We start from the raw sequence: 12701 nt of genomic DNA on the forward strand, positions 1-12701 counted from the left end.
TTTTTTTACATGGATTAGGTCCCTGCTATTGAGACAATCTGTGGTTTTTTAATGCATGGAATGGATGCAGAATACATCATTCGACTTAAAGTGGAACTGTCATTTAATTTTTTATTTTTTTTTTTAGGACAAGCGAAAACTGTTTTTTGAGGACAGAAGGAAACTCTTTTGCTTAATAAAACCTATTACAGAGTTTCTTAAAATCGCTTGTAATATTGATACTGCAAAAAAAAATTCAACTAACACTTAAGGTCCTATTATACAAAGTGATATCGGCCATTACAACCGATAATCATCTTGTGTAATAGAAGAAAATGATCAGCCAACATGCATGATGTCGGCTGATCGTTGTCTTCCAACACGTTGAAAAATCAACGATTACGATAGCAGTGATCTGCTGCTGTCGCTCCCTGTAATAGGGGTGGCTGCAGCCGACTACCACTATCTTCTATTAGCTTCCCGGGCAATATAGTGATCACCCGGGCAGCCCCCCCCCCCCCCCCCCCCAGCAGCTCCCTCAGCTCTTACCCGCTCACTGCCAACAGGTGTAATAGTAGTGGGCAGGGAACGAGGAGCAAGAGAGCGCTGACCTGACATCTCGGTGCTTGTCTGCTCTCTCTCATCCCTTCGTGTAATAGGGGCTTTACACTTTAAAGTGCCACTGAAAATATTCGGGTGTTAGTATGCTTTATATTGGTGAGGTTTGGGCCACTTCAAGGGAATATGTCATCAGAAAATTAGATTTTGGTAAACATACTATTTAAGAATTTTTTTGTGATTTTTTATTTTTTTTTGCCTAATTGGACTTGAAAAATGGCAAAAAAAATGCTTGGCTTTGCATCCATGTTTTCTAAATGGTGAGAGGAGAAGTAAGCCTATCACAAAAGGATCAGGCAATTAAAATCCATGTCCAACCCTCCTTTCTTGTGACAGTTTCTGTCTGGTGAGAGTTGAGGGGCCTCCATATACTAAGTATTGTATTGCCCCCCAAGTTACCAATATACACGTATTACTGGAAATGCTTATAAAGTGTTTTTTTTTACCTGCACTTACTACTGCATCAATGCTTCACTTCCTGGATAACATGGGGATGTCACTTCCTGGATAACATGGTGATGTCACTTCCTGGATAACATGGTGATGTCACTTCATGAATACCAAGGTTATGTCACTTCCTCGATAACATGGTGATGTCACTTCCTGGATAACATGGGAATGTCACTTCCTAGATAACATGGTGATGTAACTTCCTGGATAACATGGTGATGTAACTTCCTGGATAACATGGTGATGTCACTTCCTGGATAACATGGTGATGTCACTTCCTGGATAACATGGTGATGTCACGACCCGACTCCCAGATCTGTGCGAGCTGTGGCTGCTGGAGAGGATGCTGGCAGGGGGACACTGAGGAACATAGGGCACTGGAGGGACATTGAGCATCCCCCTGCCATCATCCTCTCCAGCAGCCACAGCCCGCACAGCTCTGGGAGTCGGGTCGTGACATCACCATGTTATCCAGGAAGTGACATCACCATGTTATCCAGGAAGTGACATCACCATGTTATCCAGGAAGTGACATCACCATGTTATCCAGGAAGTGACATCACCACGTTATTCAGGAAGTGAAGCCTTGATGCAGCAGTAAGTGCAGGGGAAAAAGCACTTTATAAGCACTTCCCGTAATAAGTGTATATTGGTGATTTGTATAACTTTTTTCAACAGCTGGAGGGATGAAGATTCCACATCCCTGCTTTAGACGGTTGCATGGTCCCATTGAAATGGGCAAGTTTCAACTATTTTTCTCTAATTGGGAACCAGCCAATCACCATGTAGCCCATCAAACGTCTAGCTTTAGGAACAGCCATTACAATCAAGCAGAAACCATCTTTTATTCCATCATATTCTCAGTCTCCTATCAGTTTTAAGGAAAGATCTGAGCTGAAATGGCTGAATATGCAAAAAATTTCCACCTTCAGGTCATATAAGGTTCTCCAGACTGCGGTAATGAGTTTAAATAAGCAACCATGGCTAGCGATTATATGTATTACATGCGAACACCCCTCACTGGACTGTGGCGCAGCCGTGAAGATGTGATTCCTGGAAAAAATGATTTGATAAGCACCTCGCAGTCTTTCAAATGATCACCATTGCGGGAATAACCTGCTGAAACAGTTCAGCCTCCAGCTCTCTACCATACCGTCCGCCTAAGGGGCTTCATCAGTGCAACGTGGGGGAAGAGTGAATTTATGGAGGTTATTTCCAAGTCCGAGAAGGAGGTGCACACCTTAAGAGGAGTTTTTGTTTCCAAGGCCCAGAAAAAGGGGCACACTTTAAGATGAGTTGTTTCCAAGTCTGGAAAGGAGGTGCACACCTTAAGATGAGTCGTTGTTTCTAAGGCCGAGAAGGAGGTGCACACCTTAAGATGAGTTGTTGTTTCTAAGGCTGAGAAGGAGGTGCACACCTTAAGATGAGTTGTTATTTCCAAGGCCCAGAAGGAGGGGCACACCTTAAGATGAGTTGTTTCCAAGGCCCAGAAGGAGGGGCACACCTTAAGATGAGTTGTTATTTCCAAGGCCCAGAAGAAGGGGCACACCTTAAGAAGAGTTATTTCCAAGGCCCAGAAGGAAGTGCACACCTTAAGACAAGTTGGTATTTCCAAGGCTGAGAAGGAAGTGCTCACCTTTAAGATCAGTTGTTTCCAAGGCCGAGAAGGAGGAGCACACCTTAAGATTAGTTGTTTCCAAGGCCGAGAAGGAGGAGCACACCTTAAGATTAGTTGTTTCCAAGGCCCAGAAGGAGGGGCACACCTTAAGATTAGTTGTTTCCAAGGCCCAGAAGGAGGAGCACACCTTAAGATGAGTTGTTTCCAAGGCCCAGAAGGAGGTGCACACCTTAAGATGAGTTGTTTCCAAGGCCGAGAAGGAGATGCACACCTTAAGATGAGTCGTTGTTTCCAAGGCCCAGAAGGAGGTGCACACCTTAAGATGAGTTGTTGTTTCCAAGGCCGAGAAGGAGATGCACACCTTAAGATGAGTTGTTTCCAAGGCCCAGAAGGAGGAGCACACCTTAAGATGAGTTGTTTCCAAGGCCGAGAAGGAGGTGCACACCTTAAGATGAGTTGTTTCCAAGGCCTAGAAGGAGATGCACACCTTAAGACAAGTTGGTATTTCCAAGGCCGAGAAGGAGGTGCACACCTTAAGATGAGTTGTTTCCAAGGCCCAGAAGGAGGGGCACACCTTAAGATGAGTTGTTTCCAAGGCCCAGAAGGAGGTGCACACCTTAAGATGAGTTGTTTCCAAGGCCCAGAAGGAGGTGCACACCTTAAGATGAGTTGTTGTTTTTAGCCAGATAAACATCTTGGAGAACATTTTATACTTTCCTGAACTCTGCAGCGTGGTATTTTTATGGCTATATTTCCATGGATACATTTTATATTTATTCCGCAGTGACAGGTTGGGAACATCAGTTATGTATTGTCAGCGCTAATATAATTATTTGTACGCCATGTCCTTAGGTGCCCTGAAGACTCTTCTTGATGGATGGTCTTCATAAAAATACATTTGCCAAGTGTACAGGATTATAAGAACCTTTAAATATCTATATAGTCAGAGTAGAGATGAGCGAAATTCCAGCCTGGTTGAGTCTGATCACTCGGCATTTCATTACCGCTGCCTGAAGAGGTTGGATGCAGCCCTGAAAAATACAGGCTATGGCCTATGGCTGTAATGGGATGGCTTCCTTCTCCTTGGGGACACTGTAAAATCCGAATGGAACCAAGTCACAGAACCTGCACCCAAGCAGGAGACAAGAGCGGTGCTGTCTCTGTAAGAAAGCGGATCACTCCTCTGCTCCATTTACAGTATGTCACAGAATTATCAATAAACTTAAAGGGGTATTCCTATCTCCAAAACGCATACATTGTCGACAGGATAGGGGACAACACGCCGACTGGTAGACATCTGAATGCAGGGACCCCCATCCTTCTCTAGCTCAGAGGACATTTGTGCAGGCCCCAGAGGTCAGAATTCCCCTTTAAGTGGCTGCTTTATGTATGAAGATCACCTGAAACTATTCAGACTCATGTGGGACATTCTGGTCACCAACCGTCTATACACAGAGGATCAAATACTGATCAAAATACAGAACATAGGGATCAAATACTGACCAGATACTGATACTGATCAAATACTGAATTTAATATGGATCCAATACAAAGTTAAGCCGCCTTTGTAGCCAATAGCATCCAGAGTACAACTTTTTTTTTTTTTTTTTTTTTTTTTTTTTTTTTTAGCTTTTATATATTTTCTAGATCTGTCAAGGTTCTTCTGGAATAACCCATGGCCCCTTCCTCTCTCCTGATACCACCCGTCTATAGCGGCAGCCATCATGCCAGGTAGCGTCTGGCCGCCTCAGTATCGGTATTTCTCCGGTGGGCTTCCTTAGATTAAGACGCCATCTTTCCTTGTTGACATCTTCCTTGGCAGTTGAGAGACACGGCGCTCTATTCCGCTGAGGATTTACGCCTTCACATCTCTTTGAAATAGCTGCAGCCTCCAGCTAATCGCAGATAAAGTGATTTGCATAATTTTAGAACTATTTGAAGCCATCATACATGCTAAATAACTCCCAATATCCCCCTTATCTGATTGGACACACTTTACAAGTATTAGATTCCGAACCGCTGCTCCGTACATTATTCATAGGCTGCAGGCGAAGATTTCACCGCTATCCGGTTATATGGTCAGAGAATTATTTATCTCCCCCAGGGACCAGCTGTATCTGCAGACTGTGCAGCTGCCTATGGGCCCTATAGGTGAGGGGCCCGCCACCACATCAGCAACTCATTACTGTTATCCAGATAAGGCCGGGATCACACAGTCTTATTGCCGTGGCCCTGGGTGCTGAGGGGCTTTGCACACTGGCCAGGAGTGGTGATACTTAAGCAAACTGAGACTTTACTGTAATCTTCAGTACAATACAAATTAAAGGGGTAGGCTCACTAGGTGCAGGTGACGGAAATGCCTGCTGGGTAGAAGCAGTGAGGTGTAGGGAAGTGAAACTTGACTAGAAGGAAGTATCAGGAACCGTCTTGGGGACTTTGTCTAAGTATTAGCAGTACTCCGCCTGGATTGTGGTGAGAGAATAACTTTGTGGGGAAGGGAATCATTGTACTCATGGTTAGCAGCAATATATAGAAGACCGCCTCTTACCCAACCAGATCAGAGAGTCCCAGGTTGGGTAGTATGTGCCCCAGGCCTATACAACTGGGTGTAGCAGACTCCTCGAGACCTCACAAGGTAGCTGTGCGTAGGTCAGTAAGATACTTCAGCTTAAGCTCTTTGTCCTACTGGGGATCAGAATCCTGTAGACTGTCCTGAAGTAATTGGAGAGAGATCCCTGGCATAGACAAGGTTGCCCTAGAGGACGGTTACCCCTCCTGTGGGTTTAGCACTGCATCTGTGTCTTCACTGCAGATGACTAGAAAAAGACCTTCCCCCCAGGAACTACTGACCTTTTATAGGGGTGACCGGGTCTAACCTCCTATTGGTGGGGCTGTGTAAAGAAGAGAAGAGGGAAAGAGTATAAGTACCTTCACCCACTTCCTGCAGGACATACGACAGCTGATAAGTACCGGAAGACTTGAGATTATTAAACAGAAGTAAAATTACAAACTTTTTGACACCAGTTAATCTGAAATAAATTTAACAAAAAAATCAGACATTGATCAATGTAAAAGTCTCTTAAAACCTCTTTAACCTCTTAAGGACGCATGACGTACCCGTACACCATGCGTCCGCAAGAGGTGTTCAGAGCGGGGCCGCGCGGCGACACCACCCAGAACCGCCGCGATCCTGGGTGCCGCGTGTAGCCCGGGACCGTGGCTATTAGCAGGCACGGTCCGATCGCCGTGCCTGCTAATTCAGTAATCGGATGCAGCTGTCAAAGTTGACAACTGCATCCGATTACTGTATGCAGCTCTTCCCTGGTGTCTAGCAGCCGAAAGCAAACGAGTGCCGATCTCATTGATTTTTGCTGTATAACTATACAGTGTGTATATACTAGAAGTCCCCCAGGGGGAATAACCCTAACCCCAGGGGGGGATAACCCTAACCCAAGGGGGGAATAACCCTAACCCAAGGGGAGAATAACCCTAACCCAAGGGGGGAATAACCCTAACCCCAGGGGGGAATAACCCTAACCCCAGGGGGGGAATTTTCCTTAGCCCAGGGGGAATAACCCTAACCCCAGGGGGAATATTCCTTACCCCAGGGGGAATAACCCTAACCCCAGGGGGAATAACCCTAACCCCAGGGGGAATATTCCTTACCCCAGGGGGAATAACCCTAACCCCAGGGGGAATATTCCTTACCCCAGGGGGGAATAACCCTAACCCCAGGGGGAATATTCCTTACCCCAGGGGGAATAACCCTAACCCCAGGGGGAATAACCCTAACCCCAGGGGGAATATTCCTTACCCCAGGGGGAATAACCCTAACCCCAGGGGGAATATTCCTTACCCCAGGGGGGAATAACCCTAACCCCAGGGGGAATATTCCTTACCCCAGGGGGAATAACCCTAACCCCAGGGGGAATATTCCTTACCCCAGGGGGAATAACCCTAACCCCAGGGGGAATAACCCTAACCCCAGGGGGAGTAACCCTAACCCCAGGGGGGCTTCTAGTATAAGTGTTAAAAAAAAAAAAAAAAAAAGTGTTGTTATTAGTAAAAAGCCCCCTCCCCTAATAAAAGTCAGAACCACCCCCCCTTTTCCCATGTTTTAAATAAAAGTAAATAAATAAATAAACATGTTTGGTATCGCCGCGTGCGTAATCGCCCGAACTATTAATTAATCACATTCCTGATCTCGCGCGGTAAACGGCGTCAGCGCAAAAAAATACCAAAGTGCAAAATTGTGCATTTTTGGTCGCATCAAATCCAGAAAAAATTTAATAAAAAGCGATCAAAAAGTCGTATATGCGCAATCAAGGTACCGATAGAAAGAACACATCATGGCGCAAAAAATGACACCTGACACAGCGCCATAGACCAAAGGATAAAAGCGCTATAAGCCGGGGAATGGAGCGATTTTAAGGGACATATATTTGTTAACAATGGTTTGAATTTTTTACAGATAATATAAAAGTTATACATGTTATATATCGTTGTTATCGTAACGAAGTGAGGAACATATATAACAAGTCAGTTTTACCCCAGGGCGAACGGCGTAAAAACAAATACCCCCCACATAAAAGAAATGCGTTTTTTTGTTCAATTTCACCACACATTGAATTTTTTCCTGGTTTCGCAGTGTACTTTAATTCAGCCGTCATTGCAAAGTGCAATTAGTGACGCAAAAAATAAGGATAAGGGCTCATGTGGGTCTCTAGGTGGAAAAATGCAAGTGCTATGGCCTTTTAAGCACAAGGAAAAAACGCAAAAACGAAAATTGTCTCCGTCCTTAAGAGGTTAAAGGACAATCCCTGGGCTGTGGATGAGAAGGAGGTAAGAGCATGTTACTTCCCTCATCCTCCCCCTCCACAGCACTCTGCCAAAAATCACCCCAGCCCGGAGTTCTCCTTTAATGATTTCCTTAGCCTTCAGTTACTGACAATAGAGAATGTAGCACTATCAGAGAAGGATTTTCTAAGTCTATGGTGATCAGATACCTCTTGTCAGTAGGCAGGGAGCGTGCACGCTGTTCTTGCACAGTGCATCCGTCTACCCCCGCCTCTGCACAGTTAGAGAAGGTGGGATATTATGTAGGTGGCTGAGACTTGACTTTGATTAACTGCTCTGGAGGCACCGACTGTTCCCCAAACTAAATTCCAAACTATGGAGCGAGAAAAAATACAAAGCTAAAAGAGAGAACTGTGAGATGTGCGAATTCCAATGACATATTTATAAAGTGCGGGCTGACAAAGGCCCCCCTCCAAGACCCCGCTGTTTGATAATACTGTCTGTTTTCCCCTCGGCTGCTTTGAAGTGGGATGGAAATGAGCTGTTCCTGCTCCCGGCGTCTCTGCTGGGAGATTATCCGCTATTAGGATGCTGGATCCTTTAAAGGCAAATAGACCTCTGATCAAAGCCGCGGCTCCAATTAACCGCTCATTACCTGTCTACCCCGATAGAAGAGATCCGGCTTCAATAGAACGCAGAACGCGAGGCCAGGCCTGGTCGGCCCGGTTGGTCTGTGGCACCAGTTAACCACTCTACGGCCAGCCTGGCTGAAAATGGGAGGGCGGCGGGAAATAATATATCGAAGAGGGAGAAGAAAGAAGGCAATGCTGGGTTGTAACTAGTGTGGAGCCAAATTCGAGGCCTAAGTTCCTAGCCATTTGGTCCCCATGGGCTATCTATAGAGGTTTTGGTGCCTTGTGTGCAGTCTACTAGCACTGTTAGGGCCCTGAGCCGCCTCCTCGGCTTCCAAGTTGGTCCGGCTGGGGACGGTGCACTGTCAGACCCCCCCCCCCAGAGTCTGTTACTTTATACATGGTATTTAAAGGGAATCACTTCAAGCTGTCTAGCTGAGAGGGGCCTTTATGTGGAACTGCAGGGGCACGAGGTCGGGTAAGTACAGATTCTGTATTATGTTCACCCTGAGGTTGGGTCAGAGCCCCATAGTGATACCCTTAGTCATGTCGCCTCCAGCTCTCTGGGAACACTTTGGGTCTTGGCCTTTTCTTTTCCCTTATGACTGACACAGCGAGGTCCATAAAGGCACGAAGAGGGGGAAGAACATAAGAGATAGGGACCAGCCATATTCACGGCTCCCACACAGTTCTTGTTAACCCTTACAGAGAAAAAAAAAGGAATAATGGTAAAAATCAGATGCCTGACCGGCCGACGGACCTTGTACTCTGTTATTTCTTCAGTGGATCCAACTGGGAACCAGTGATGGATACTGGACGCCATCACTGAGGTGTATCTTATGTAAGAGAAGGGGGTGATGTATTTACTGCAGACGGAAAATTCTATTTTAGCTGAAAAGTAAAGACAATTTTCTAAGAGAAAAAAATCATTTTCCAAAAATGTTACCGCACGCGGGCTTCTATAGACGGTGTTATTAGGACTCCATTTATCTGACTTGTATTGAGCTGTAATTCAGCAGCCACTGTGGAGCCCCAATGGAGGCCGCACAATACTGGATATATATAATCCTGGTCATATACCTTATTAGAGAGTTACTGGAGAGGGGCGCTGTGCTGGGTACTCATCTGTCTGGCAGTGTAGAGCAATGGCAAAGCATCTCTCTCTAATTCATAGACTGATATGAACACACCTTGTGTAATACTTTATTTCACCTCTGGGAGTGCTGCAGGTAAACTAATCACTTACTGCCTGGGTTCTCCATGAATAACAGCTGATCTTTTGGGGTCCCAGCAATAGGATGCTTTGTGATCAGCTTATTTTCAAGAAAGATCAGTAACAAGAGAGTTACTGTTTGCATCATGAATAACTTGTTCTTTATAGACTAATGTGTCTGTTCCTGTGTCTGTATTTGCTGAATGTGATTGCACATGTGAAACCTATGACCAATACTTCCTGCTAGTCAAAGCATATATATATATATATATATATATATATATATATATATATATATATATATATTATGTTTGTGTTATACTGACCTAATAAAGAGAGCACTGCGATACTCGAAACATGTTGGAAGGGATTTATCACGCTGCCTTATAGTAAGATCCTCTTTGTTGCCCATTGCAGCCAATCACAGCTCAGCTTTCATTTCTCGTATTGCTCTGACCAATGCCAGCACAGTGCTCCTGAATATTAATCACCTGATTTGCATAAACCCTTATTGTCAGGGGAAACCTCTACCAAGCAGGGACTGTCCGAGAAGAGTTACTGGAATATGGCAGCACCTGGAATGACCCAGATCTTGCACCTTAGTGGAAATTGATCAGTCAGATTCCACTGATCCTGCCATAGATAGTGTTTTTCAGGGGATGACAACTCGTAATTTCCGGATGATGGGTGGCCGAAAGGGCCAAAACATTTCGGTCAGCAATTTTTTATATGCACAGATAGCCTTAGATATTAGCCCTCACATATTGGGGCAGAAGAACATTTGCAACAATTGTTGGGTTTACACCACCTGTTGAAAAAGTGGGCAGGGTTTTGTGTAAAGGGGGAGGGGCCTACACAGTCAATCGGGTAGATTTAAAGGCGCAGGACACAGGCTGCTACCGAAGCCCCAGATTTATTATCTCGTTATGGCGGCAGGATATGCATTCAAGCTTCCCGACAAGTCCAATCCTAAAGCAGACGGTATATGGAATTGCTCAAAGTCCCATAGACTTGCGGATTTATTTCGGGGAGGGTTGAATGCATAACCTGCAGCTGAAGAAAGGTGGGAGTTCCCCTTTAAGAATCTATACAATCTAACAATGGGGTTATATTTGCCATGTGAGACGTTGGTCTTAGTTATATCCCCTCGAAGGGTTTATTTTTAGGAAAGCAAAAACTTAGCAGTAAATGAGATGGAAGCACATAGTGTATGTGGATACTGCACAGGGTACCCGGCACTGAGGATCAATGGTTAAGGACGCATCTTGCCTTACTTTGTTTAGTTTCTAACATAAAAGAAAACCACTTCAAATCCGCCGTAGAAGATGGTGTCAGATAAAACGAGACTTCCAAAGGCTTGATATAGACACGCGGCCCCGGGTGAAGACGCAGCTCGCACAGCGCTAAATTAAAGGGAGGCAATGCAAATATTTACTATACTGTATATACCCAATATAATGGTCCTATGTTTCCTAGGCGCTTCCCGAAGGCCAGACGGCATCCTGGGACACGGCCAAAGAGGACGAAAACCGCAACAAGAACAGATACGGGAACATCATCTCATGTAAGTTTGGTCTTAGGAGCAGATGGGGGATTACGTTATATTCTTTGTGCGTATACATGGGCAAGAAATGTGACGATTCGTGGCGCGCGGACGTCGTTCTGCAAAGTTCTCCGAACCCCAATTCTCCGCATTTGACCACCGGCAGCTGGAGAAGTCGGATGCCTCCCTAGGCTGCCAGGAGAAAGTCCACCCTAAACTAGTGACTTATGATATATAGGACCCCTACAGTACAGACCCCCTACAGTTCCAACAACCTGCAGCAGGAAATCCTGACAGGCTCTCCATCCCTAACAATGCAGCCATGGCACCAGTACAGTGTCCAGTGGGTGGGCTTCCAGCTTGCTTTGGTTTGATTGACAAGTCTCTCTGGCTAGGGTATGGGGTATAGCCTGGTTTAAGACGGGTTATTTACACGTTCCGTGCACGGCCTGTAATTATGGATGATGTGCTACAGAACGGACTTCAGAACACTCAGCATCATTATTCATTATAACACTGTGTCAGTACAGTAGCACGAAGATTTAAACTGTTTCAGATGCTTCTGGCATCACCATGATTGATGGGAGTTCCAAAGTCTCTTCAGTAGCACATCGTCCTTAATCAGGGGCCGTGCACGGAATGTGTGAACGACCCCTAAGTGAGTCTCCTTAGACCGGACTTACTGAAATCTCCGCCACTTTGGAGCAAAATTGAGGCCTGCATGTAAGTATAGATTGTGACAAATACATTGTTATCTGAGGCCACACCCTCTCAGAGCATAGCCACACCCACTCTGACCCTATGGAGAGGTGTAAATGGCAAAAAGTCATAGGGGTGCAAAATTGGGTGTGTGCAAAAATATTAGCAACTTTTCCTGAGCCTGAGTTATCTGAGCCTGATGATAGCATGATACAACCCACCTGATTTGTCCCTAGCGCCCCCTCTGGGGAAATGAAACATTACCCAATACTGATATCTCTGGGCTTTCTATATAGTTGTGGACATAGCCGGTCCTCACAGCAAGAGATTCTTACCTCTTCTCCCTAACAGCTGAGGTTCCTGATCAGCGGAGGACCCCCGACCCCTCGGTAGACTTCCCATCCTTCCTATCATCCTATATCGCTGTATCCTTTGTATATTGCCGTATCCTTATACATCACCTATCTCCAATAACCTCTTCTTCTAAGTTGCTCCGATGACTTCCATGAAGTGAACGATTCTCTGGTATATAAAAACTTTGTCTTGCCGGTAGCGGTGACGCTGGTGACTTTGTCAGTGACTTTCTCCGTCACTTTGCCGTGGGTGACATGTGTCATTGCCAGTGAACCGTACATCAGTGATTCCTGCCTGTCACTTTGCGGCCGACCTTGATGTGACATCTCGGCGTCTCTTTCCCTCTAGATGACCATTCCCGGGTGCGGCTCCAGCTGATAGACGGAGACCCTCACTCCGATTACATTAACGCCAACTATGTGGATGTAAGTTACCGTTCCTTATACACAGTGATATGATGTCCGTAACTCTGTCAGTAAGGATGCCTGTGTTGTGTCTTGCAGGGTTATCATCGTCCTCGCCATTACATTGCCACCCAAGGTAATTACATCCATCTTTAAGCCCCAAGGTTACTGCCTGCGAGGAATAGTAGGACCTAGATCCAGAACAGTGGAATGGTACAGTCTCTGATGGTACCAGGAGCGAGGTCCAAACACGAGCGCTATATACAGTATCCAAAGGGTGGGACCCCGTATCCCCCCTCAAGTAATAATAGTAACGTGGCTCTGTTATATGTTATAAAAGCCGTGTAATTATGCACTAAAACCTTCAAGACACATCCATGAGTAACCAATAAAA

The 12701-nt window shown here is 45.5% G+C and overlaps 1 protein-coding gene across 9 annotated transcripts in view; it reads left to right on the forward strand.

The window, feature by feature from the left end:
* The window catches only part of PTPRT (protein tyrosine phosphatase receptor type T), a 253569-nt gene that overhangs the window by 214560 nt on the left and 26308 nt on the right, over positions 1-12701 (forward strand). For all 9 annotated transcript variants that reach the window (XM_069953700.1, XM_069953698.1, XM_069953704.1 and 6 more), the window contains 3 exons: positions 10784-10871; positions 12252-12328; positions 12407-12443. In XM_069953700.1, coding sequence (XP_069809801.1) covers positions 10784-10871; positions 12252-12328; positions 12407-12443 — 202 coding nt within the window. The remainder of the gene's footprint in view (positions 1-10783; positions 10872-12251; positions 12329-12406; positions 12444-12701) is intronic.

Source organism: Dendropsophus ebraccatus, chromosome 14 (assembly GCF_027789765.1).
Source record: "Dendropsophus ebraccatus isolate aDenEbr1 chromosome 14, aDenEbr1.pat, whole genome shotgun sequence".
In the NCBI taxonomy this organism is placed as follows: Eukaryota; Metazoa; Chordata; class Amphibia; order Anura; family Hylidae; genus Dendropsophus; species Dendropsophus ebraccatus.